Here is a 24588-nt window from a genome sequence, read left to right as displayed (position 1 = left end):
ATTATTTCAAATTAGTGAATTATTTTCGTTCTCAAGAATTTTTATACGTTAACCCTGTCAATTTTATCGATATTCAGCATAAAAAAAATAATAATCTTAATATAAAAAATAATATTTTTTAACATATTTGTCTCACAAAATACGATCCGTGTTAAAGAATTTAAATAAACTCAATATATTTTTGTTCTCTCGGGTATTTGAAATCTCCATCAAACTATTTAGTGGTCGAAAAAAAGTATTAATTGACCGAAAAAAGAACAGAATACTTTCTTTGGAAGTATGATTAGTCCTAAAATGCAAAGTGAGTGAGATTAGTTCAACTGTAGATTTAAATTATTGAGTGAGAAAAAAGTAATTGCAATAGCGGATTTGTGAATAGAAACATAAATCCGTTTTTATACATAACAATGGAATTTGTTCGATTGTAGATTAAGTTGTTAGGATGGTCTGATTAAATTCACATTCGTGGTAGGTTGAATCCATTTAAACGGGTCTACAATCGGTTCGAGACGAGTCTTGTGATATATATATATGATATGCTGCACACCTGCCGTGCACACTTATGTGAGCACCGATGAGGTGTGCAGCATATCAAAACTCAATATATATATATATATAAAATTTATTCTACTATAATATAATAAATTTTTGTTGAGATTATTTATCGACCCCCTATAAATCAATGACCGATTCTAACAATGTTCATGTCAATAATACAAAACCATTTAATGAGGTGCCCAAAACATGCATTCATAATATCATACCTACATTTATACATACAGGGGAAATTGCATTTTTATATTATATATCCGACTCTTTGGTTTTTTTATGTTGTAAAATTTCAATATTAATTTTTTATATTTCAAATTTTGATAATTTTAGTCATTTTTCATTGAGAGTGCACATCAACACCACTTGATGCCAAGGTCATCGGTGTCATATCAGTATTACGTTGAAAAATGACTAAAATCACCAACAACAAAAAAAATAGCAAAATAAGACTGAAATTTGTTAATATAGATAACCAAAATCTCGAAAAAGTAAGTATCCAAGACAAAAAAAAAAATACAGTTTTCTCTTAACAAGTAAAATTTTGGCTCTCAACTAATCATGTTAAATTTTGAAAAGAATAATTATACCATATAACACTCTAATTCTTGTAGTTTTAATCATATTCTAACATAATCACGTCATTTTTTTAACATATTCTTATCAATAGTGTTTAGAAGTGTCTCGAATATTACATATTATCCTCACAAAATTTATTTTTCATGAATATTACATTGTATTATTTCTTGGCGCATTCAAATAATATGGATTAGCATTTTTTCATAATTTCATTGTAATATTGCTCGTATTGAAATTGTGCCGGAGAAGTCTGAAAATTTTTGGTAGCTTCATGATTTGTATCTAGTTACATTAAAGCAACCTTTGCGCTCGAGTTGTAGCAAATATATGGTTGTTACACACCTTAGATTTTGTATTTTGACTAATAGAAATTGAAATAAAAGATTCAAACGAACAATTATATTGTTTCAATGATGCTATAAGATTCTTAGTGCAGGTCTTTTTTTTTCATAATATAATTTTCAACTCGACAAACACAATTAATGCATTTTCACATATATTTAGATATTTGAGTAATGAAAATTGTTGGGATAAGCATGCATGAGTTAAAATAGTACTGAGATGAGTGATCTCTTGAGAAATTGTAATAAGTCGGGCTGCTGATCTTGCGTCCCTTAATCTGGTTGGTTAGGTGGGCTGCAAAAGAGTGATATAAGATATTCACTTGTAATACTGTCTATGCGGGGGACGAGGGCGGTGATAGAAAAATGGTAAGACTGATCTCTAAGAGATATGAGACAGCACCAGTAGATATACAAACACGTCCCTGAACTAAAAATATGACTCATTAGCACCTAAATAGGTGCACTCTGCACTGCTAAAAATATAAGAAAATAAAGTTGCGTCTTAGCTAACAGCTATAACTTTTGGCCTAGTGGTAAGCTTTTGATTATAACAATTGATATCAGAGCGAATTCATGAGTACAGTCTCCCAATAAGCATATTTATATACTTCTTAGAGGGGATGTTAAGTTAAACATGCATTGTGATAACAATACTGAGATGTATTATCTATTGGGAAGTTATCGTACTCTGCACTGCCATGAGTATAAGGAAATAAAGTTGTATATTGGATAACAGCTATAGCTTTTGACCTAGTGGTAAGTACTTGGTTCTAATAATTAGTATCAGAGTGAGGTCATATGTCCAGTCTCCCAATAAACACATCTATATACCTCTTGGGGGAGAAATATTGATTAAGCATCAATTAGTTAGAGTAGTATATAGACGAGTGACCTCATGGGAAGTTATCGTATGTCAAGCTGCCGACGTTGCGTCGCTTGATCTCGTTGGCTAGGTAGGCTGTAAAATAGTGATGCCAGATCTTCACGAGTATACTATCTCAACGAAAGACAGAGCCGACAGTAGGAAAAATATAAGACTTATCTATAAAAGATATGAGACATCACTAATAGATATACACACATCTCTTCGGACTCATGAGTCTAATAGTCCGATCCATTAGCACCCAAGTAGGTACACTATGTGCTGCCACGAGTATAAAGAAATAAAGTTGCGTCTTGGCTAACAATTATAACTTTTGGCCTAATAGTAAGCATTTGATCCTAACTTAAATCTCGAACACTTAATATTTAACTATGAATCTAATACTCTCATTACAATATGAAAATAGTTGTATTGAAAAGATATTGAGAAGTCCTTGTCTTAAAAAATCAATGTCGTAAACCACATTAAAGATAAGGCATTAATTTTTATATATTCTTGTTTCATTAAAAATATGACTCAAATTTTATAAGTAATTAGAGTCATACATAATCATATTATTCATCCTGAATAATCAAGTAGGGTGATAAACAAATTAATTTAATTTATACTATTATGTACCGTTTGAATTGAAAGATAAAATAAAGTTATGATGTATAGAGAAATATAATTTAATTGGATTTAGATATAAAAAAATAGAGGATAAATAATATTGTGTTTGTTTTGGTTATGAAAAGTTGGATTATAATATTCATCTGAATGAAATATCATTTTTACCCTGCATAAATAAAGACAAAATTATCACTAAAAGGAGGAAAAATAGGAATATAAATGTGCTTCATCTAAATATGACAACTTAAACATTAGATCACTCAAAATATACAATCGGTGAAGCCCTAATCATTTATTTTCAAGGCAAAAACTTGTATGAGACGATCTCACGGATCGTATTTTGTGAGACATATCTTTTATTTGGGTCATCCATGAAAAAATATAACTTTTTATGATAAGAGTATTATTTTTATTGTGAATATCGATAGAGTTGACCCGTCTCACATATAAAAATTCGTGAGACCATCTCATAAGACACTTACTCTTATTTCAAACAAGCCCTTAACATATATTAAAGTAATGTATTATAATATTAAAAAAAATTGATATACTGAATTTTGGAGTCATTAAAATATATAAGACTCGCCATTATTTTATTTGAATTGCAGGGAGTATGACATTTTTCATTGAGTCAAAAAGAGTGAATTTGAGAGTATTTTAGTCTTTTTCAAATTTTTTTAAATATTGAAATAAACTTATTTGAAATGACTGGGACTCGAACTCAGCAAAATTTCGCGAAATCCCATTTTTTACCAAAAAATCAATTCGTCAATATTTAAATTTTTATGCATGAAAATATATAAAACCCATAAGACTTCTTAGGTCGAGTTTTCATCACTGACCGAGTTCGGATCTAATTTTTTAATTGGGTTGATTTTGGGTCTAATTTTTTTTTATCATTTAATCGATATTTGATACGAATTTTTATCACTGGGTCGAGTTTTTCATTATTGTATCGAATTTGAGACTCTGTCATCGGTCGAGTTTGAGTTGATTTTTTCGTTTAAGTGAAGTTTGATTTAAGTTTTTATATTTATATTAACTTTGGGCCGTGGTTTTATCATGACAAAAACTTGTATGACACGGTCTCACGAATCGTATTTTATGAGATATCTATATTATTTGGGTCATCCATAAAAAAAAATATTAGTGGTCGCTCGTACTCTTTTATCATCGAATCCAGTTTTTCATCGTTGGATTATTCCTCGTTTTCCCTTGAATTTTGTTGTAATTGTAAGTCTTATTTGAGGTTTTAGGTGAAACTATAGAACCACCGAAAGGGGTTGAAAATCAACAAAACCCTGCCATGCTCCGTCGCTTCTCGCCCGTGGACCAATCATGCGTTCCCGGCTTGGAGGCTTTCTTGCACGTACTGCTATAAAATCGTCGAATCACTCGCATCTTTCTTCAACATTCCTATTCCCGTTGAACCCAGACATCATAAATGTCCTATATGCCGGCAATCGTGCTTGTTTATGTAATTTTATGGAAAATTTTCGTAGGTTTAAGCTGCAGAAGTTAAGTAGCTATCCTGTTATTTTTCGGAGTGGGTTTTGTGGTTATGCCGCCGAGCAGTTCTCTGATGATGAGTACGAATGTGATTATGAAAACCACCCGGTAAATTCCTTTTTACTCTTCTTTTATATAAATGTGCTGAATATGTTTGATTTTTTTTCCGTGTGTGATTCTTGCATTTTGGTTCTGATTGTCTTTTGTTCGTCAAGAAATGGTTGTTCCTGCGTCAAAGAAGAATTTTTTTTGTGAGTGTTATTGGAATCATGCTCTTTTAAAAAAAAAATTTCTAGGCGAAACCTGGGGGTTTTTTTTTTGTTTTTTTTCCTTTTCTTTTGTTAGTAAAAAATTACAGCAGAAGCAATGAATAGATTTATGCGATGAAGTTAGGTACAAAGACAGGTTTATAACGAGTATGATTAGTTTAAGTCACGTTATGTAGTGTTTTATCTGTATTTAACGAGTTGGAAAATTTTAATTCAATGAATATAGGGCTGGGGGAGAGATGGGTGGTAAGGAATACAGAGGATTATGGTCTAATTGATTTGCCTTCTTCAATTCAGAAATGTCCAGGCACGAAACTTATAGCTTTTGCTAGATTAAAACTGGCAGCACATACTTGATTGACGAACATGAAAACAGATTATTGTCGAGGACTGAAAGGAATTTAAGTTGCTTAAATTTGTTCTTTTGTCTGTTATGGCATCTACAACATTGTTTTTCTGTCATAGGGGAAATCATTAAAATGTATACACTGAAAATAATGACATTAGTTGCGTTGTACAAACGAGGATCTCTATCCAAAGTTGATTTAATGTAAACATGAAAGTGTTTGAATGTAGGCGTCATCATCAGTGGTGAACATTGATGAGTGGAAATGGAAGCTGAGCATGCTGTTACGTAATGATAAGGATCAAGAAATTGTGTCTAGAGATAAAAGAGACAGGAGAGACTTTGAACAAATAGCCAGACTTGCTAAACACATGGGGCTTTACTGGTACGCAAGGGTGAGTTACATTTGTCCGGATTTGTTAGTGAGGAGACCATTCTGACCTATTGCGAATTGCCCTCTTCAGTGAACTGTATGGTAAAGTGGTAGTTGCAAGCAAGGTTCCTCTTCCTAACTACAGACCAGATTTGGATGACAAGCGACCTCAAAGGGAGGTAAGAAAAGATTTCCAGTGAATATTTGATAAATACAATTGATGTTTTATGTCGGGTTACATTGTCCCTTATATTACCCTAAAGATTCATGTCTCTTAGATGTGGCACTTAACACAATAAAAAATTTATGTTTGTGTCCTTGAAGTTGCACTTAATTCTGACATAGCTTTCACAAAACCGAAACACTAAGCCAATATACTACAACCTACTAACATAATTTCTCATTCTTGTTATATAACTATTGTATTTGTATTACTTAATAGAAAACAGTGTTTGCTGTTTGTAAATATCACCAATATATTTGATCATCATTGTTTTACCCTAGTATTAGCTTTATAGTTTATGAGTGCTGTGGATGTCTTATCAGTCAGTATGATTATTTGATAGAAATATGGTCACGACCATGTTCCATACTTCACCCCATACCTTAAATCTATTTTTGAGACCGAGCTGCAGTTTCATCACAAATTCTGTTTTCAGCTTTCTAGTTTTTGGAGTATCTTGTCCATGTTCTCAGACAATATTTTTCTTTGATTGAAATCTGAATCCCATACCTTAGATCTATGTTTGAAACCGAGCTGCAGTCTCAGCACAAGTTCTGTTACCAGCTTTCTAGGTTATGGAGTGTCTTGTCTGCGTGTTCTCGCTCAATATTTACAGTTTCCTACTAGTGTGATCAACACCATTGAAATGTTTTGGTACTGATTTCCTGGTTTTCAGTATGAATTCTCTTAATTCTGTTTCAGGTTGTGATCCCATTGAGCTTGCAAAGGAGGGTGGAGGGTTTGCTCCAGGAACATCTTGACAGGACATTGCTGAACTCTGGAAAAGCAGATCCTTCTTTGAGTGAATTGGATACCAAAAATCATGTTGAAAATGCAAATACTGATGAAAATGCCGAGTCATTCCTCGATGCTTCTGTTATGGAGAAAGTTCTCCAGAGGCAGAGTTTGCGCATGCGTAATATGCAGAGAACTTGGCAGGTATCATGTTTTTTCATTTTTAAAACAAGTTTTTCTGCACGCATGTATGTACAGGGAGCACATAATGTCTGCTTGTGTAATTTTGTCGACAAAGTAGTTCATCTGAGCTACGTGTACATATGTCTGGGTGATCAATTTGGCTTCCTGTGTTTCCTTTTGTTTCTGAATCATCATATGGAAAATATTTTTTCAGTGGGAGAACTTGAAAATGTTTTACTTTGTTGTTGCCCATTTCGAATGTTCTGCTCCCTGCTGTTGCTACTTGCTTGTGTTTTGTTTCATAGTCGGCTACTCATTTCCTTTTCCAAGCTCGAGATTTGAGCCTAATATGAAATTTTATTTGAAAATCTGTTTTTGTAATAATGTAATTAGTGTATATGATATATTAAATAATGATTCTGAGAGTGGTAAACTTCTTCATAAACTTTTTGTTTCTAGAACTGATTTTCTTTATTTATGTGAAGAAAATTATGTGTAAGCGCATGTCAAACATAGTCAACTAAAGTGAATAGGTTTTTCCTTTGATCATCTCAAATTTTTTTGTCAAGAAGAATTTTTTTGGAAAAAACTAAATAATGATTAAAGTTGAACTCCTACGTAGGAGAACCTCACTGGAGAATACTCTGAAATTTCTACTAACATATTGATGATATCATAATTGTAAAAATTAGTGGCCATACTTCAATTTGGGAACTTTGCAAAAAAAAGAAGAAGGAAAAGAAATGGCAAAATTGAAATGGGAACTTTACAAAAAAAAAAAAAGAAAGAAAAAGAAAAATAAATGGTAAAATTGAAAAAAAAAAAGAAAGAAAAAGTGGCTGAAAAAAAACAGAAGGAGCAAAAAAAGAAGAAAAAGTGGCCATAGCATGAGTCCAATTGTTGGTCTCATGGTCTTACCCTTAGTATAGTAGATAGATTAATGATATTAAAAATATTACTCTGTGAAATAAATTGTTTAATGTGTTGCTAAGATGATAAAAATCAACTATTCAATTTCAGCAATGCTAATGCAGTACTTAATAAATAATGTATAATTATATTATGATTATTAAACTAAAACTTGTATAATATAGTTGCATTTGTGTCAACTTACTTCAGAATAGATTTCATTTGTGGAACTACAAATGATGAATGATCTGATTACCAGTTTTGATACCGGCAAACCAATGAGGTCCTAGATTTATCCTTCTAAAATCTAAATGCCATGGTTTTTCATTTATATTTCAGCTCAAAAGATGATAGTTTACCCTGTTGCAGTAGCTATGGACACTGTACACTAATCAATGTTATTTTTTTGCATCACATTAGCAAGTGATAAAATTGTCTCTCTCATAGTACCTCGTAATTTTTTAACAATCCAGATGCTTTTGGTAGTGTTCTTTTTAATAATGGGTGCTTGTGAGTTTTTATCTGCTGGGACTCGATTAACTGTTCATTTCCAATGTATTTCTCATATTCACAGGAGTCACCTGAAGGCAACAGGATGCTAGATTTTAGAAGGTCTCTCCCCACCTTCAGGGAGAAGGAAAGGCTTCTTCAAGCTATAGCTCGGAATCAGGTTTAATTTCAGCGCTTATGCTCTTTTTGTTCTTTCACTGGCATGTTTCAACTCTGAATCACAGTTGTAAAGAACTGCACCTCACCCTGTTTTAGTCATAAGTGTGACTGAAAACTTGCAATCAGATTCAAAAACTTTTGTTGGTAGTACATCCTATTCAAGAATATCTGCTTGTGGCTCGTGTGGGGAAAGGGATAAGTGTGGAAAAAGATCTGATTCTTCGTACTGATTTAATGGCAATTCCTGTTTATTGGAGGCGTTCACACCAAGGACAAGATTTTTCTGGGGCTGAGAGTCCCATTTCCATTTTTCAAACTAGTCACACACTGATTTCTTGGTTAATGTATTCCTCAGATCAGACTGAGTCCAGATTGTTGTGTTTCAGCTGCCTTTTCCTTGCAGTTTTGCTATTTGCTTAAAAGACATGGAAAAATTTATTTATGTTGCCATTACCTTTGAGAAACTATGTCATGCTTTTTTAATTTTCTTTGGTTGTTTAGCTTCTGGTGTTATTATTTCGTGTTGCTTTCCATATTTGTCATCAGCATGTTACATGGCCTTTTTTAAGCGTGTTAGATGGCATTGGTAAGTGTCTTACCACAAATACTTTCATAAATGAGAAAGCAAATGGAAATGATTTTATGCTGCGAATTTGTTTCTCAGTATTAGATTTAGTTTATTGATTTTGGTGAAAGTGTTGACAAGGCCATGTGAAAGCTAAAAAACTGATTTGTTTAATCTATCTTCAATTCCCTTGAGACTTAGAAATCTGTCATTGGTCAATTACTTTTTTTCTGTGGGTGCAATGGTTGGAACAATATTTGTATAGAGTGGCAAAGTACTTTAGGTTGTACAAGGAAAAGAATGAAAAATATTAGTTCGTGTATCCAATTTTTTGGTAACTATCATACTGGTTTTGAGAGAGCTGTATTGTCAACATAGTATGAGCATTGTTTTATGTACCTATTTCATTTATTATCTACAAGGGTCTTTGAGTATGTAAATTTTGTTGGCATATCACCTCAACATTGGACTTGCAGTGCGTTACTCTCTTGACAGTTATCACATCTTTCTCCTTCTCTCCAATGTCGTTGCTACTCTTTCTTCGAAACGTAACTTTTTAATCGACACCCTATTTTTGGCAGGTGTAAATGAGTTTCTCTCACAGTTCTTTAATAATCTATAATCATTTTCATTTAGTATTTGTCATGAATTAAATGTTTCCATGTTACATAACATAAAACATGTTATCTTCAAAAAATGTGCATAAGCATTTTGTGTGCTTCGACGATCAGGTGCTTTATTTTTAATGACCAACAACTCCTAAAAGCTTATGCAGTGATGGTGTCTTAAAGTCAGATTGCATCTCAATAGGCATTATAAGATTTTATTATTTTATGTAGATTACTAAAATATGTGAAGAAATTTTATCTACAAATTTAAAACAAAAAAAGTGAAAGTGGTGTATGTTGATAGCTGGTTTATTCACCCCATGACCTCACCTTTCAAAAAGTTTTTGACAGCGAGAATATACCACCGCTACATGTTTGATCAATACGTATTTTGGCAACATAAACTGAGTTGAACTTCATTGTACTTGACAGTGAATACACCAGCACTGCATGCTTGACCTCCCTGCATATTCTAGAAACATAAACTGAGTTAGACTTACCGTAATCTTTCACACCAGTTTCCGGTTTATCATTTACTCCTGAAGCTTGCATGTGGCAAAGACTAGAAAGCCATTAACTTGATCTTGCTTTGTGGAAATATTTGTTGCTAAAATCTACATTTCTAGCAGGTCTTTTATTCTATGATCCATATCATAATAATTGCGCATGTCACAGTGGTCAATATAAAATGGAAAATAACTCAACTAAAATTGTTTGAGAGGACCTTTCTAGCTGGAAGGATGAAAGCAGATTTTCCGTGGCAGCCATTCCTGACATGTCCCTTGACCTACTGCACATGGTTTACAATTTGCTGTGGTGGAGAATCTGCTACCGTTCATATGGTTTCCTTTTTGGGACTGTTTTATCCGATGGTTGATCGGAGCTTGAAAATATACCCAATACCTTTTGCAACTCTGTTTTTCCTTCCAAGGAATTGTCTTCCTTAGAATATTTTTTCTGTATATGGTATCCAAAATGACGAGGCTTTGTGTTCTTGGATAAAACTTTAAGTTCATCAATTATATCAGTTCGTGTAACTTTATTAATTTTTGTTTGCATTGATGCACTGCTGATTTTTCTTTTTATATTAGGTTATAGTGATTTCTGGGGAGACCGGATGCGGTAAGACCACTCAACTTCCTCAGTATATATTAGAGTCCGAGGTAGAGTCTGGTCGGGGAGCATTCTGTAACATTATTTGCACGCAGCCTCGAAGAATATCAGCCATGGCTGTAGCAGAAAGAGTCTCCGCAGAGAGGGGAGAGCCTCTTGGTGAAACAGTAGGCCTGCTTTCTATCTTTTCCTTTCTGTTGTTTTTATTACAAGCATAAGCTGTCAATTATTGTAATGAAACTAGTAAACTCTGAACGTTAACGTCCTATTTGAAAAATTTTGTTCGATAATCAAAAATTATTTTGATAGGTTGGGTTTAAAGTACGATTAGAAGGCAAGAAAAGCAAGAACACACATTTGCTTTTTTGCACCAGTGGAATTTTGCTCCGCAGGCTCTTGAGTGATCGCAACCTGGGTGACGTAACTCATGTTTTTGTGGATGAAATTCATGAGCGAGGCATGAATGAAGGTGATCTCATATCTGCGAACAAATTGTCTGTTGTTTGGTTTTTTAAATTTTTTTTTAAAATTTATATTTAGATGTTCGACAGTTTTTTGATTGTTGACATTTCATTCTCTTTATCAGACTTTTTGTTGATTGTCTTGAAGGATCTTCTTCCAAGACGTCGGGATTTAAGGTTGATCCTGATGAGTGCCACTCTTAATGCTGATCTGTTTTCTGATTATTTCGGTGGCGCACCAATGATTCATATTCCTGTAAGTTGAAGTTGGTTTAGCTTTAGTTGTTTATGGTGTCAAAGAGTTAAGGATTTGACATTCTCGGTTGTTGGATCTCAGTGAACTCGACAGGGCAATATCTGTATAATTTAAATTTGGAGTACATCCTCAACTTATTAGCCCAATCAAGTACATAATACGTCTTTCCGTGTGAATATTTTTATTGAATAGCCATTTGATTTTCTGAAATTCTCTGAGCATTCTCCTAAAGTTTTCTGATGTTTTAATAATTACTCAAGTCCCATTTTATATTTAGTCTTTTTCCCCATTTTTTATAGCATTTGAAATTGAGTGTTTTATTTGAATATAGGGCTTCACATATCCTGTAACAGCACACTTTCTGGAAGATATTCTGGAGATGACTGGATATAAGTTGAATTCATTCAACCAAATAGATGATTATGGCCAAGAGAAAATGTGGAAAACACAGAGACAACTAGCACCACGAAAAAGAAAAAACCAAATCACCACTCTTGTTGAGGTAGGAAACTTTATTTGATGTGTTCTCTTGTTGAAATTGCCAATATTATCCAATTTTACTTTTAGTTCCTTTAGTGTGTTCACTCCTTGCTTAACATGTAGAAATCTTGTTTTGTAAAAGAATATGTTTTTCTTTTCAATTGACTCGATTATTTTTTCTTTCTCGTGTAGAGGTACTGGTAATCTTTGCAGTTAATATCAATCTGTACAACTGAAGTATCAGTACTTGTGAGTTTTGATTATTTGAATGTTAAAATTGTTGACGTAAATCTGGAGCTGGTTGAAGGGTTAAGGGAATGAGTAAGAATGAATGCCTAACCTTTCATGTAGCTATTTTTACTCGCTTCATTCTTTGTAACTTATCATGTTTCCTTTCAAGGTGTTTCTTGGAGGATGATCTTACTCTCAAATGAAGCACCTCATCTATTTATTTAATAAGATGCCGTATGAGTTTGACGTTTGTTGGAATTCCTTAAACCATCAGATGGCATGGAGCACCTTGTAGTAACATGTTTTTTTTATTGTAGCATAGTTTATGGCATATCGTACACAGGCCCAAGTCATTTTCGTATCTTTATTTATTGGTATACGCTTGAATCGTCTAAACCATACAAGCAGATCAGTTACTCAAAAATGTTTTCATCTCTCCTCCCCGAGTTGGGGATAAAGGAATAAAAATGGGCATCTATCCCTAAGTCTTACACAGTGATTTGGTGTTCCTCGGTTATGCAGTAGCCCTTTTATCAGCCTCTCCTCTAGGGTATAGATTTGGCACCTCTCAGAGGGCCAGGTTGAGAAGGCTGCTTCAATGCTGAACTTGATTTCCTGGCAAGGAATTTTCAACTGTTTTGGCCCTGCAGGTGCCTGATGTCTCTGCAATGCATATCTTATTTTCACTAGGCATGTTTTGAAGAGTGAAACTAGCCAAGATAGATTTGTATTTGTATATCTGTAGCATGTCGCTGAAGAGCCAATATTGGGCGTTAAGGCCAATATATTGTACAATAGTGCTTGTTATATTGCCTAGAGAGGTAAGAAGATCGCCAGCTTTTGTAGGTCTATATTGCAGTAACAGTAGGTTAAAGACACGATCTGAAATCCTGTAATAAGGAGCTATAGTTACTGGAACCATTATGGAATCTACTAAATTTGTTATTGAAGTATGGACAATATCCTTGTACCATACCCTAGACCTTGGTGGCTGAGGTTTGCAGCTGCTCTTAACTTCGGAAGAGTTACAAGACTTTCATTGCCACAACTTACTGTACCATTTGATTTTGTGTAAATGATTGATTAACATGTTGAAAGAACTAGCCATTTTGATTGTTGGCTACTAAATCAATCCCCTCTAATCAGATTTATTTTTTGTTCTTTATATGTATCATGAACAGGAAGCCCTGAATAAATCAAACTTTGAGAACTATGGTTCTGCGGTTGTTGAGTCATTGTCATGCTGGGCACCTGATTGTATTGGATTCAACTTTATCGAGGCTGTGTTGTGTCATATATGTCGCAAGGAGCGTCCGGGTGCTGTTTTGGTATTTATGACTGGGTGGGAAGACATAAGTTGTTTGAGGGATCAAATAAAAGCTCACCCTCTCTTGGGGGACCCCAACAGGGTCTTGCTTCTTATATGCCATGGGTCAATGGCCACCTCTGAACAGGTATGATGTATTTCAAGATATTGAAATGTTGTCTCGTGTCTTCTTGTTAAATCACCATCACCCCAAAATTGTCATTCTCATATTTGCTGTTGCCTTCAATATTTTATGCCTAGTTTCTGTCTCTAGTGTACTGGAACTACTTATTTGGTACTTTTTTTAATTTAAATTTTAATTTGTTCTTCCAAGCTATAGTTTGTCACCTGGTTATTTACTTCTTTGTATTTTGAGACGCTAGCTTGTTATCCATGGAACTTGGCCCACATGAATATGTTTTGTTTTTCATGGCTGTTACAATTTTATGTTTTGATTTCAGTTGTTTTGTTGACCATCCGTTTCTTTTATAGAGACTCATCTTTGAGAAATCACCTCCTAATGTTCGCAAAATAGTACTTGCGACAAACATGGCCGAGGCTAGCATAACAATCAATGACATAGTTTATGTCGTTGACTGTGGAAAAGCGAAGGAGACTACATATGATGCCTTAAATAACACACCTTGTTTACTACCTTCGTGGATATCCCAAGCTTCCGCTAGACAGGTGAGTTTCAGCCTTCAATTACATGAATTTATGGCATTTGTAAGCTAGCAGTTGCATCATATGATGAAATTTCCGTTGTAATTACTGGCACACCACATAGTTAAGAGGCTTAATTTAGCTTATTTCTTTTGTGGCCTCGGATCAGATATCTTGCATCATAATCATGCTTTCGATTTAAAATTGTTCAAATAATTCTTCGTTGTGGTCTATATTCAATGTCCAATTTGATGGGCTAAATTTGTCTTTTATATTAAAGTAATTCATAAAAATCATGATTATCAATCTTATCATATTTAAATCTCACACGGGGTTATCGTATTCATATACATGTCAACACGAAGGCGTATATTTCTTAGATACTTTTTTCATTGTGATCATTGCATCTCCGCGAATCAAATTATGTAATTCAAAAAGGCCAAAAGAAATCAAGACTTGATCTGCGTAAATCTTTTCTTCCAACCTCTGTTTTATCTATTCTTACTCCATATCTTGGAACCCAACTGTTTTAAATGAAACAGTCTCACCATGAGTGATCAATGCTTAGTATTTTGGCCACAATGAAAGATAGAACACACCGCACATGCTCAGTTTACTAGGGACATACATCATCTTGGGAGGAAATTTTCATCCTTAATCATCGATTCGTTACCTACGGCTGTCTGGCCTATCATCCCCTTTTCAAGGCATCCTGTATGTAAATACAAATCACCGTTTTCTCTACGTATGGCGTACTGTGGCTATTCGGCCTATTAGTTCCTTCACAAGACACGTGGCATATCCAAAACCTCAAGAATCTTTTCACCATCTTTGTCATTGACTCATTTATTGCCAATAGGTCATGGTTATTGAAAGTCATGGCATGAGGCTTATATGCCAAATGTATGAGTTACATTTATTTTTCCAATTATCTATGCATAATCATGATGTGTAATCAAATTACCAATACATAAAGTGTGAAATTATCAAATATCAAGTACCAAGTAGTTATATAAGCAAATCAAATCCCGATATATAAGCAAATCAAATCCCGACTCAATATTTCATGGCATAACTCAGACTGGTTGAAATCAATATATAAGATGGGAATACTCATGTCAGTTATCAATATTTATGAAATGCCAATTATTAGGTAAACTCCTCAATCCAATATCCGACTTCATCTCCTCAAAATCAAAACTTGGGTTTTCACGCAACTTGGCCCACTAATAGCGCCCGCGCCCCATAATCACAAACCTCATATTTTTCAGGGTTTTTCAGTGACAACATCTTGGACCAAGAGCGCAGTAACTTTGAAGGCCCAATTTTTCTCTACATTGGGCCTATTTTTCAGCCATATGTTAGGCCCCAAGCAAGAAATACTGTGTTGCCCTTACATTTGTCCCTAAACACAATTCAGAGTTTGTCAAAATGGTCGACATATGCAAATTATAGTTTCTTTTCATCATTTTTCATAACATCATAAATCACTCGATTTGGATGTAGCACGAGGATGTGATGCTCAAAATTGATGGATGATGTTTCCCAACCAAGTTCAGGGTCCTTGCTAATCCCCACTGTATAAGTTGGTTTCTTTAGATGGATAGAACAGCACCTTAATGACTGATGCAGTTCTGTTATTGCTGGTATTTCTGACATAGCCATGCTGTACTTTTTTTCAATCATACATGTCTTTTTTATATTGTTAGACTCTCATATGCTTACTTGACTTTGTTCCCTTCCCTCAAATATCTTCAATTCTTTTGGGATGCCATCCATCATATACATTTCTGCTTATGCAGCTATGTTGTTGTTTCATCTACTGTTTGGTTACAGAGAAGGGGTAGGGCAGGTCGTGTGCAGCCAGGCGTGTGCTACCACTTATATCCAAGATGTGTTTATGAAGCTTTTGCTGAATATCAACTTCCTGAACTTCTAAGAACTCCACTGAATTCTCTGTGTCTGCAAATTAAAAGTTTGCAAGTTGAAAGTACTATCGATTTTTTGTCTGCTGCTCTTCAGCCTCCTGAACCGTTGGCGGTAAATACCTTTTTCACATATAGACTTCATTTCAAAAGTAGTTTTGTTCGGTGGATATCCTCCGTGCAAAATATATGAATTTGGATTGACCTTCTATTTTGGTAAATCTTGTACCTTTTATGCTTGTTGCTTCTGCATCATTATTATCTCCCTTGATGTATTTGAAAAGCACTGCATTATTCATTGATGTAATAAAATGTCAACTTGGCAAATAATGAAGCTTAGTTGTTCAATGGTTTACCAGTTCTAACCCTAATTGTGAATAAAAATCTCTCCAAAATTTTGACGCATTCAACATGGAGTGAGAATCTAGATCAATCAGGGTGCTTGGTAGAGGGCTTTGCAACAGAGCTGTCGGTGTCTGAGTTATGCTTTATGACTTTTGAGGACGAAAATTGTCATATTTGTGATTTACATGACATTTCAACCTTAGTTTATTGTAGAAATTTAACTTAACAGCAGCTCACCAAATCATAAGGTTGAACAAATAGCATTGAAATCAATTGTTTTACAAACTATTTCTGGATAATATATGAAGTTGTTGAGGCATTCTTCTAAACATTCTCTGGTGCTCCCCCCTCTCTCTAGCTTGACTCTGGTGCTAGTGGCAGGTTCAGTATGATATTATGCTTTAATTCGATTCTCAGAATATGGGATTACTCTGCTTCCTTTCATCCTCATGGCACTGTGTGTTTTTATTGATTGTTTGCCTGTTGGACATTTCAGGTGAAAAATGCTGTTGAATTTTTGAAGATGATCGGTGCTTTGGATGAAAGTGAGAATCTTACACCTCTTGGTATGTACATTCACATGTTCAACACTCAAATATTCTTGTTTCATCAGCCTTTTGATGTTATCTTTCATTTCCCATGTTTTTTTACTTCATTTCATTGTTTGATCAGGAAAGTTCTTGTCAGTGCTACCAGTGGATCCTAAGCTCGGGAAAATGCTAGTTATGGGTTCTATATTTAGTTGCTTTGACCCTGTATTAACGATTGTGGCCGGTCTCAGTGTCAGGGATCCTTTTCTTCTACCTCAAGATAAAAAGGATGTAAGTTAGCTGCACACTATTCCTTGTCTTGTCAAGATGTCTTATTCGCTTTCTATGGGAGGTCATGCAATTCTTCATGTAACAGGAATCATTCTTTTTTAATCAAAAGCCCATTACATAGCAGAATCGATCGTTTCTGTGATAGTGTACAAAATATGAATTTGCTGATTGTTATGTGCTTTCTGCACATCTCATTACTGTAAGCATAGCTCATTTTGCATCAGTTTTCTCCTTGTATCTTAGGCATATGATTAACCAACAATTGCCATACTGGTTTTTCAGAGTATCAGTTGGCCAGTTTGTAACATGCAAAAATTATTTAGCATTTTTGATCTAATATCGATGTGCATGACTTGACAACACGGTTTGAAGAAGCTTGTCTAGTTTTCACTTTCTTCATTTACATATTTATACGTTTAGAAGTCATCTAGTGTTCCTAATAATAATTGAATGTTCAAAGGCTCTGTGCCTAGATGGTTTTACAATGACATTTTATCAGGAATGTTGGGATACTGTAAAAGGAGGTCTATTGAAGATTTTTAATGAATTTGTTGAGGGTTCGGTTATAAATGGTGTCACCAACGAGGCATACATTTGTTTGATCTCGAAGAAACAAGATTCTGTTAAGCTAAAAGACTTTAGGTCTGTAAGTTGGACAACCAACTTGTGTAAGATTATTGCTAAAGTCTTGTCAGTAAGCTTGAAGAAAGTTTTAAACACCACAATGGCGGAGACTCGATTTGCTTTTATCGAAGGTAGATATATTCTTGATTGTTATCTTATGGCTAATGAATTGGTGGAGGAGTTGAGATGGAAAAAAAGAAAGAAAAGTTGGGTGTTTAAAGTCGACTTTGAGAAGGCGTATGCCATATGATAACATGGATTGGAGTTTTTTGGATTTTTTTTTGATATGAAACATGAATTTATTAATAGATAAAATTTTACAAAGTTCGCGGATGAGTTTTTTGGATTTTGTTATGCTAAAAAAGAGAGTGATGGAGAAAATGGATTAAAGGATGTGTTTCGGCTGTTCGATTCTCAGTTCTTGTTAATGGTAGACCAAAGGGTAAATTTAAGGGTGAGAAAGGCCTAAAGCAAGGTGATCCGCTTTCTGTTAGATTGATTGAGAAGGCCAAGACAATGAACCTTGTTCGGGGTCTGCAAGTAGATACATAGAAAGTTGAGATTTCACACATTCAATTTGCGGACGATACTATGTTCTTTGTTAATAATGATCATCTGCGTTTTTGATGGAGATATTGAACTTATTCTACCGAATATCAGGATTAAAGATCAATTTGGAAAAGAGCATCTTGTTGGGCCCTGATTGTGTAGAGTAGAAGTGCAATGGTTAGCCAGAGAGATTGGAAATGAGAGGGAGAATTGACCCATCAGATACTTAGAGGTTCCATTGGGTGGAAATCCGATGAAAATTTCATTATGGGAATCTGTTTTGTCTAAGATGTCGAGGAAGTTAGCAAGTTGGAAGAAATCACTCTTGTCTAGGGGGTAGACTAACTTTGATTTCAGCGGTGTTGAATGCTTTGCAATGTACTTCGTGTTTTTTTTTAGGGTACCAAGAGGGGTAGTGGAGGTTGTGAAGAGGACTATGAGGGAGATTTTTTTATGGGATGGAGGTGATGGAGATTTACATTGTCATCTGGTTGCGTGAGAGCATGTATGTAAACCGAAACTAAGAGGGGGTTTGGGTATTGAGAACATTTAATAAGGCTCTTTTGGGGAAATGGTGGTGGAGGTGTTCTGTTGAGGAGGACGCGTTATGAAAGAAGGTTATAGTAAACAAATATAGGCAATAAAATAATGGTTGGGATGTGGTCTTAACAAAGAATGTTACATTTAGAAGCCTATGGAAGTTTATTTCTAGAACTTATCCAGCTTTTCACCGGTTAGTGAGGACAATAATTAAATGAGGTAACAAGATATGATTTTTTGAGGATAGGTAGTGGGATATTCATCTTCTAAGGACCTTATTCTTCCTTATTTCAGATTTCTTCGATCATAACAAGCTTATTTCTCATTGTGGAATCTTCTCTTTCTTCTTTTTTATCATAGGATTTGCATTTTTGGAGGGATTTGAGAGATGATGAAGTGAATGGGTTGAGTTCTTTGCTAAGGCCTTTAGAGAGGTTTAGGTTGGTTGAGGAGAGTGTAAGAGTTTTTTCAGTTAAATCTTTCTATGAGTCATTCTTTCCGGTCACCAATTTTCCTTTCTTTCCCTTTTTTCATGTTATTTGGAAAGCATTGATCCCACCAAAAGTTCAAGTATTCTCGTTAACTGCGGTTCTGGGTAAGCTGTCAACTTGTTATATGATGCAAAAAAGTGGCCTACTTGTGCTCTTTGTCCGAACTGGTGTGTGGTTTGTCAGATAGACGGGGGAGACTTAGGACCACATACTTATTCATTGTACTTTCTCGAGCTGTCTTTGGTTCAGAGCTTTGGAGGAGATGAGTTTGATTTGGGTAGTTCCAGGATCTTTGCACGAACCTTTTGCTGCAGATATTGAACGTGATCTTGGCATGAAGGATAAAATTTTTTGGACAGTAGTAGTTAATTGTTGTTCAATTCTTGAGCGGAATAGAAGGATTTTTGACAATCTACGGTCAGTTGAAGATTATTTGGACAAGATTAAGATCCGGGCATATGACTGGATATTTCTCGATCTCAGATTTAGTTTGGAATCAGAGTTATACTTTTTGTTGATATGATCAGTACGATTGTTTTTCTTTTTTTACCTTACGAATTTCTTGTCCTCTTTTTGTAACTATTAGTTTTTATTATTTAATATAATATTGTTTCATATAAAAAATTGTGAGATGTATGTTTTTCCTTGAATGATAATGAAAGTTGTAAAAACTGAAAAAGTCTAATTTACCCCTTCAGGTTAGTGCTTTCAATTTTTTTTACCTAAACCTAGATGTTTCATTTGGTTGCTGATACAGTAGCCATTAGCAAGCCTTCACACTTCTGAGGCTGCATAACAACAACAAGCATATGCATAAAATATTGCTCAAATATGATATCCCTGACACGAGGACTTACTATTACCAGGAAGCGAATCTGATTTCTTTAGTTCATTGTTATTCAGCTTGAGATGTAGTGATTGAACTTTAGATATTCTTGTGTTTGTCTGACATCCAACTTTTCCTACATCTTTTGATTTCCCTAGTTTTGTGAATTTATATTTTATGCTGAGTAATAAGTCCCTGTTTTTATTGTGTACTTGACATTGGGCCACGTGGCTTAGAAGCTAATGTTGTATAAAAGGCTTTGACTGTTAACAAAAGTACTTCTGCGTTGTTTTATGTGCTACACCGTGGTCCTATATTTTGGTTTTGACTTGCCACACACCTTAGTTGTCTCATCAAGGATGTTGTTTCTGCAAGATGGAAGACCTGTTGATATGGTCTTCAACCCATTAGGAGTACCTCCATACCATTGTCTGATAAATATGGACGCATAAAAAATGCTTTTCAACATACATACACCCTATTCATGAACCTGGACATCCAAGTAGTTAATTTCGATGCTTTTCTTTTCTATCAGGATCCCGCTCAAAATATGCCTGAATTTTTAATATGTCACAATCTGGATGAGCATCTTTTATTGGATTTATTGTCATGCTTAAGACTGTTTTTACTTAAATTATCTTGCTCTTTATTGTATAATGGGGCCTTGCATCTTTATGGGACGATTTATGACATTGCTTACTTCACTTTATTTGATGCAGTTAGCAGGCTCTGCCAAGTCTAGATTCTCTGCTAAGGACTATAGTGATCATATGGCTCTTGTTCGTGCCTATGAAGGATGGAAGGAAGCAGAAAGAGAAGGTTCTGCATATGAATATTGCTGGAGAAACTTCCTTTCTGTCCAGACTCTTCAAGCTATCCATTCTCTTCGTAAGCAGTTCACTTACATTTTGAAAGATGCTCAGTTGCTTGACGAAGATGGATCAATCAATAACAGATTAAGTCACAACCAGTCTTTGGTCCGTGCTGTAATATGTTCTGGTCTATTCCCTGGAATTGCTTCTGTTGTGGTGGGTATAATATGTTGCTTTTATTGAGGTTAAGCAACTGAATAGTCTAGTCGATCGATTATTTCTTCTTTATGTGCAGCACAGGGAAACATCGATGTCTTTCAAGACAATGGATGATGGCCAGGTTTTTCTCTATGCGGTATGTCCCAAGACTTAGTTATCTATTGTTATTAGAGGAATACAAATTTCATGCATGTCGTTGCAAAATAACATCTAGAGGAATACAAATTTCATGCATGTGATTGCAAAATAACAACTTTTTCAAAAAAAAAAAAAGGTAGTGAGCTTTAATTGATGACATCTAAATATTATATATCTGTAAAAAAATTGTTTTATAATTGAGAGTTGTGTTTACTGACAATAAGTAAATCCCACATAAAATATAATTATTTCTTTTGTTTTGGGGTGCATAAAGAGGAACACTTACAGACCAAACTTTTTTTTTCGGAGGAAACAAACCAAACTGTTTTGAACATTGGCTAAAAATTTAAATGGTAACATAAGTGAATTGGCTCATCTATTTAAAAATGTAGCTGTCTTATGTATTAAGAAATATACAAATAATTGAACTCATTTATACAAGGTTGATTCTACCGGTATAGATTGGTTTGGCTTTATCTTACCCCCATTCCCTCTCCACCCCCGGCCTGTTAACACCACTAGGTGGATATAGGTTTCTTTAGTCGTGGAACCCAGGTTGGAATCATATCAGGTGCATGCATATGTTAACTTACTAATTTTTTTTATAAAAAAAAACGGCAACATTTCTTGTATCTTTTCATAAAGCAGGTAATTTCTTTGTGTCTAACTTTACTTGTAGTCATTCCAGATTGTGAGTTTGCTAATGTTTGATTACTTTAATTTTCTTATTCATCTTCACCTCGCTTTTTTATTATCTACTGGTTTGATCTTATGGAAAGTAATGAATGGGATCTGTTTATTGCTATTTATCTAATGGTTTTACATGATTCTCATTTGGTCTAGAATTCTGTAAACGCTCGTTATCAAACAATCCCATACCCATGGTTGGTTTTTGGTGAGAAGGTGAAAGTCAATACAGTATTCATACGTGATTCGACTGGAGTATCTGATTCCATTTTGATCCTTTTTGGTGGTGGCATTGACTGTGGTGGTATGGTAGGGTTCTGTGTCTTCAAATCCTTTTTTGGAACATATCATCATATAAATTATGATCTCATTTTAATATCGGATTTTGGTGTCTCAGGCAGGCAATTTAAAGATGTTGGGTGGATATATTGACTTCTTCATGGATCCGAGTTTGTCAGAGTGTTATGTCAAGCTGAAAGAGGAGCTCGAAAAGCTTTTGCAAAAGAAGGTAAATTGGAAATATTTCTGTGTAGTGGCTTTTATTTTTGTGGTTAATCTTTTCTGGTAATTTTTGTTCTAAAGTTGTAGCAAATATTGTGATCTCTTTGTTTCCATTTCCATGTGGACAACTATCATCAAAACTGTTGATTATACCAATTTAATGACAATAACTGGCTGCAATCTTTGTTTCATTCTCCTCCCTTTAAAGCGTTATTGACAAGTTGGTTTCTGATTTTTGTGCTCTTTTTATCATTGCAGTTGTTTGTTCGGATGTTAGTTCCACAATAAGCATTGATAATTGATTTCAAGTTGAGAAAATTTAGGATTGTTGTTGTGAGACTTGATAGATTGCAAATACAGAACTTTTTACGTTATGAGTGTGAGAAGAATATGTTTCTTTTGCTTCCGATGCTGATATATTTTGTAGAGCACAAAATGTCCCGGAACATCAGCATTGACATGTTAATCAATACTTTTTGTTCACATCATTTTGTTACTTTTGACCAACATTTCAAAATATCTGATCTGAAAGATTCATTTTAGTTTGTTATCTTAAAATCTGATTTTACTTTTTATGTGATTTTGTACAGTATTATCATTACAATTTAGATAGGGTAATATCTCCTGTACATTCTCTTCTTACAGACTTGTTGAGATGTACTATAGGAGGAACTACGGTGAATTAAGTTCAAGTAACCGTAAAATTCCAGCACAAAGAAATATATTTGCTATGAGAGATGGGGTTTAGCATATTCATTTGTCTGTGGTTGTACATTGACGAGTGTTTTTGTTTTCTTCGTTTTTTTGGTTTTCCTTTTTTTTAATGGGGTTTGAGAATATGGGGGAGGCAGTGGAAAAGTGTACTTTCAACTCCGCACAACCACTTATCACTGTTTTAAGTACGTGTGCATGTCTCTAGAAAGCACAAGAGTGAAACAAGTTGTCTCTAGAAAGACATGGAGGTCTTTGATTCCTTACAAGACAAAGCTTCAAGTACACTTTGTTTCGTTATTTTTATGAATTCCTCTGACTTTGTTTTACTTTAGCCGGTAATTGATCATGCATTTACAATCCTAATAAAAAAATGCTATAGTGGATTGATGTCTTTTTATTCTTGCTCTATAAATCTGGACAAATGCAGCTTCAAGATCCCTGCTTGGATATCAATAAAGAAGGAAAGTACCTAATGCTTGCTATTCAGGAGCTGGTTTCGGGTGATCAAAGCGAAGGAAGATTTGTTTTCGGTCGTGAAAATAAGAAGCCTCGAGAGTCTAGTTATCGCGAAAGATTTACACAAGATGGTACAAATCCCAAGAGCTTACTTCAAACTCTGTTAATGAGAGCTGGTCATTCACCTCCGAAATATAAAACAAAACATCTCAAGACAAATGAATTTAGGGCGTTAGTGGAGTTCAAGGGCATGCAGTTTGTGGGAAAACCGAAGAGAAATAAAGTCTTGTCTGAGAAAGATGCGGCTATTGAAGCGTTGGCTTGGTTAACCCAAACTTCTGAGGATAACCATGATGAAGATAATAAATCTCTGCCTGATGTTACTGACAGCATGCTGAAACTTCTTGGCAAACGAAGGAGGTCAAAACGGGGGCGATCAGGTTGAAGTGGGCTCCAATAGATGCTCTTGCTAACATGGCTGCAACACAAGGTGTTGATCAGATTGTTGATTATTGACATGAAGCCTGAATGCTAAATGTTCGTTGTTCTTAGGTGGTGGGATGGAGCCTGGAGGCAACTGACGCTAATAGAGACAGGCCAAAGTTGTAATCTGAAGACATGAGAAGTTCTCTGCTCTCTTAGATGGTGGTACACATATAGATACATAATTCTTAATTATCGCATTCCATATGTACACGTTCAATATTTATATATGAACATTTTGTATAAATATTTCAATAATTTATTAAAAATGCTAGTAAGTCTTGCAGGAAAATGAGAATTAGTATTTTTTTTTTGCAACACATTCTGTTACTAGCAGGAAAATGAGAATTAGTTTTTTTTTTTTTGCAACACATTCAACATATTAGGATTATGTATGTACGGATCCTATGTCGCATTTTTTCACAAAGGTATCTTGAAATATGTAACTATCTTTTCATATTTGAAGTACAACAAAGAACATTTATGCAGGTGGAGTTTGGATACTTTACGGGAAGCTAATCTTTGCTACTGCAGAATCAAGAGTTCTAGCGGCTACAACACTAAAAGCGTGCTAGGGGAAATCCTTTTTGGTGT

The 24588-nt window shown here is 34.7% G+C and overlaps 1 protein-coding gene across 5 annotated transcripts; it reads left to right on the top strand.

The window, feature by feature from the left end:
* The first annotated feature begins 4146 nt into the window (after positions 1 to 4146).
* On the top strand, positions 4147 to 24583 carry LOC140984279 (DExH-box ATP-dependent RNA helicase DExH3-like). 5 transcript variants are annotated; one of them, XR_012176591.1, is made up of 21 exons: positions 4147 to 4581; positions 5319 to 5473; positions 5553 to 5640; positions 6387 to 6623; positions 8086 to 8181; positions 10445 to 10633; positions 10776 to 10935; positions 11053 to 11183; positions 11515 to 11685; positions 13076 to 13348; positions 13693 to 13887; positions 15700 to 15903; positions 16630 to 16699; positions 16806 to 16954; positions 20704 to 21012; positions 21092 to 21151; positions 21997 to 22149; positions 22238 to 22348; positions 23483 to 24001; positions 24064 to 24159; positions 24484 to 24583. XR_012176591.1 is itself a non-coding variant. In XM_073451561.1 (20 exons), the coding sequence occupies exons 1-19, from the start codon at positions 4303 to 4305 to the stop codon at positions 23954 to 23956; spliced, it is 3504 nt and encodes a 1167-aa protein (XP_073307662.1). In that variant the 5' UTR covers positions 4147 to 4302; the 3' UTR covers positions 23957 to 24001; positions 24064 to 24292. The 5 variants fall into 5 exon arrangements, 3 of the variants coding, with proteins under 3 accessions (XP_073307662.1, XP_073307661.1, XP_073307663.1); XM_073451561.1 differs by lacking the exon at positions 24484 to 24583 and having other exon boundaries at positions 24064 to 24292; XR_012176592.1 differs by lacking the exons at positions 24064 to 24159; positions 24484 to 24583 and having other exon boundaries at positions 21997 to 22144; positions 23483 to 23717.
* The last annotated feature ends 5 nt before the right edge of the window (positions 24584 to 24588 follow it).

This window comes from Primulina huaijiensis, chromosome 9 (genome assembly GCF_012295235.1).
Source record: "Primulina huaijiensis isolate GDHJ02 chromosome 9, ASM1229523v2, whole genome shotgun sequence".
NCBI classification, from domain to species: domain Eukaryota; kingdom Viridiplantae; phylum Streptophyta; class Magnoliopsida; order Lamiales; family Gesneriaceae; genus Primulina; species Primulina huaijiensis.
This window is presented reverse-complemented; position numbering and strand designations above follow the sequence as displayed.

Coding starts and splice junctions, on each gene's coding strand:
- LOC140984279 (XM_073451561.1), top strand. CDS start 4,303: ATGCGTTCCCGGCTTGGAGGCTTTCTTGCACGTACTGCTATAAAATCG. Junction 4,582..5,318: donor GTGATTATGAAAACCACCCG/GTAAATTCCTTT, acceptor GTTTGAATGTAG/GCGTCATCATCAGTGGTGAA. Junction 13,349..13,692: donor CAATGGCCACCTCTGAACAG/GTATGATGTATT, acceptor TTTCTTTTATAG/AGACTCATCTTTGAGAAATC.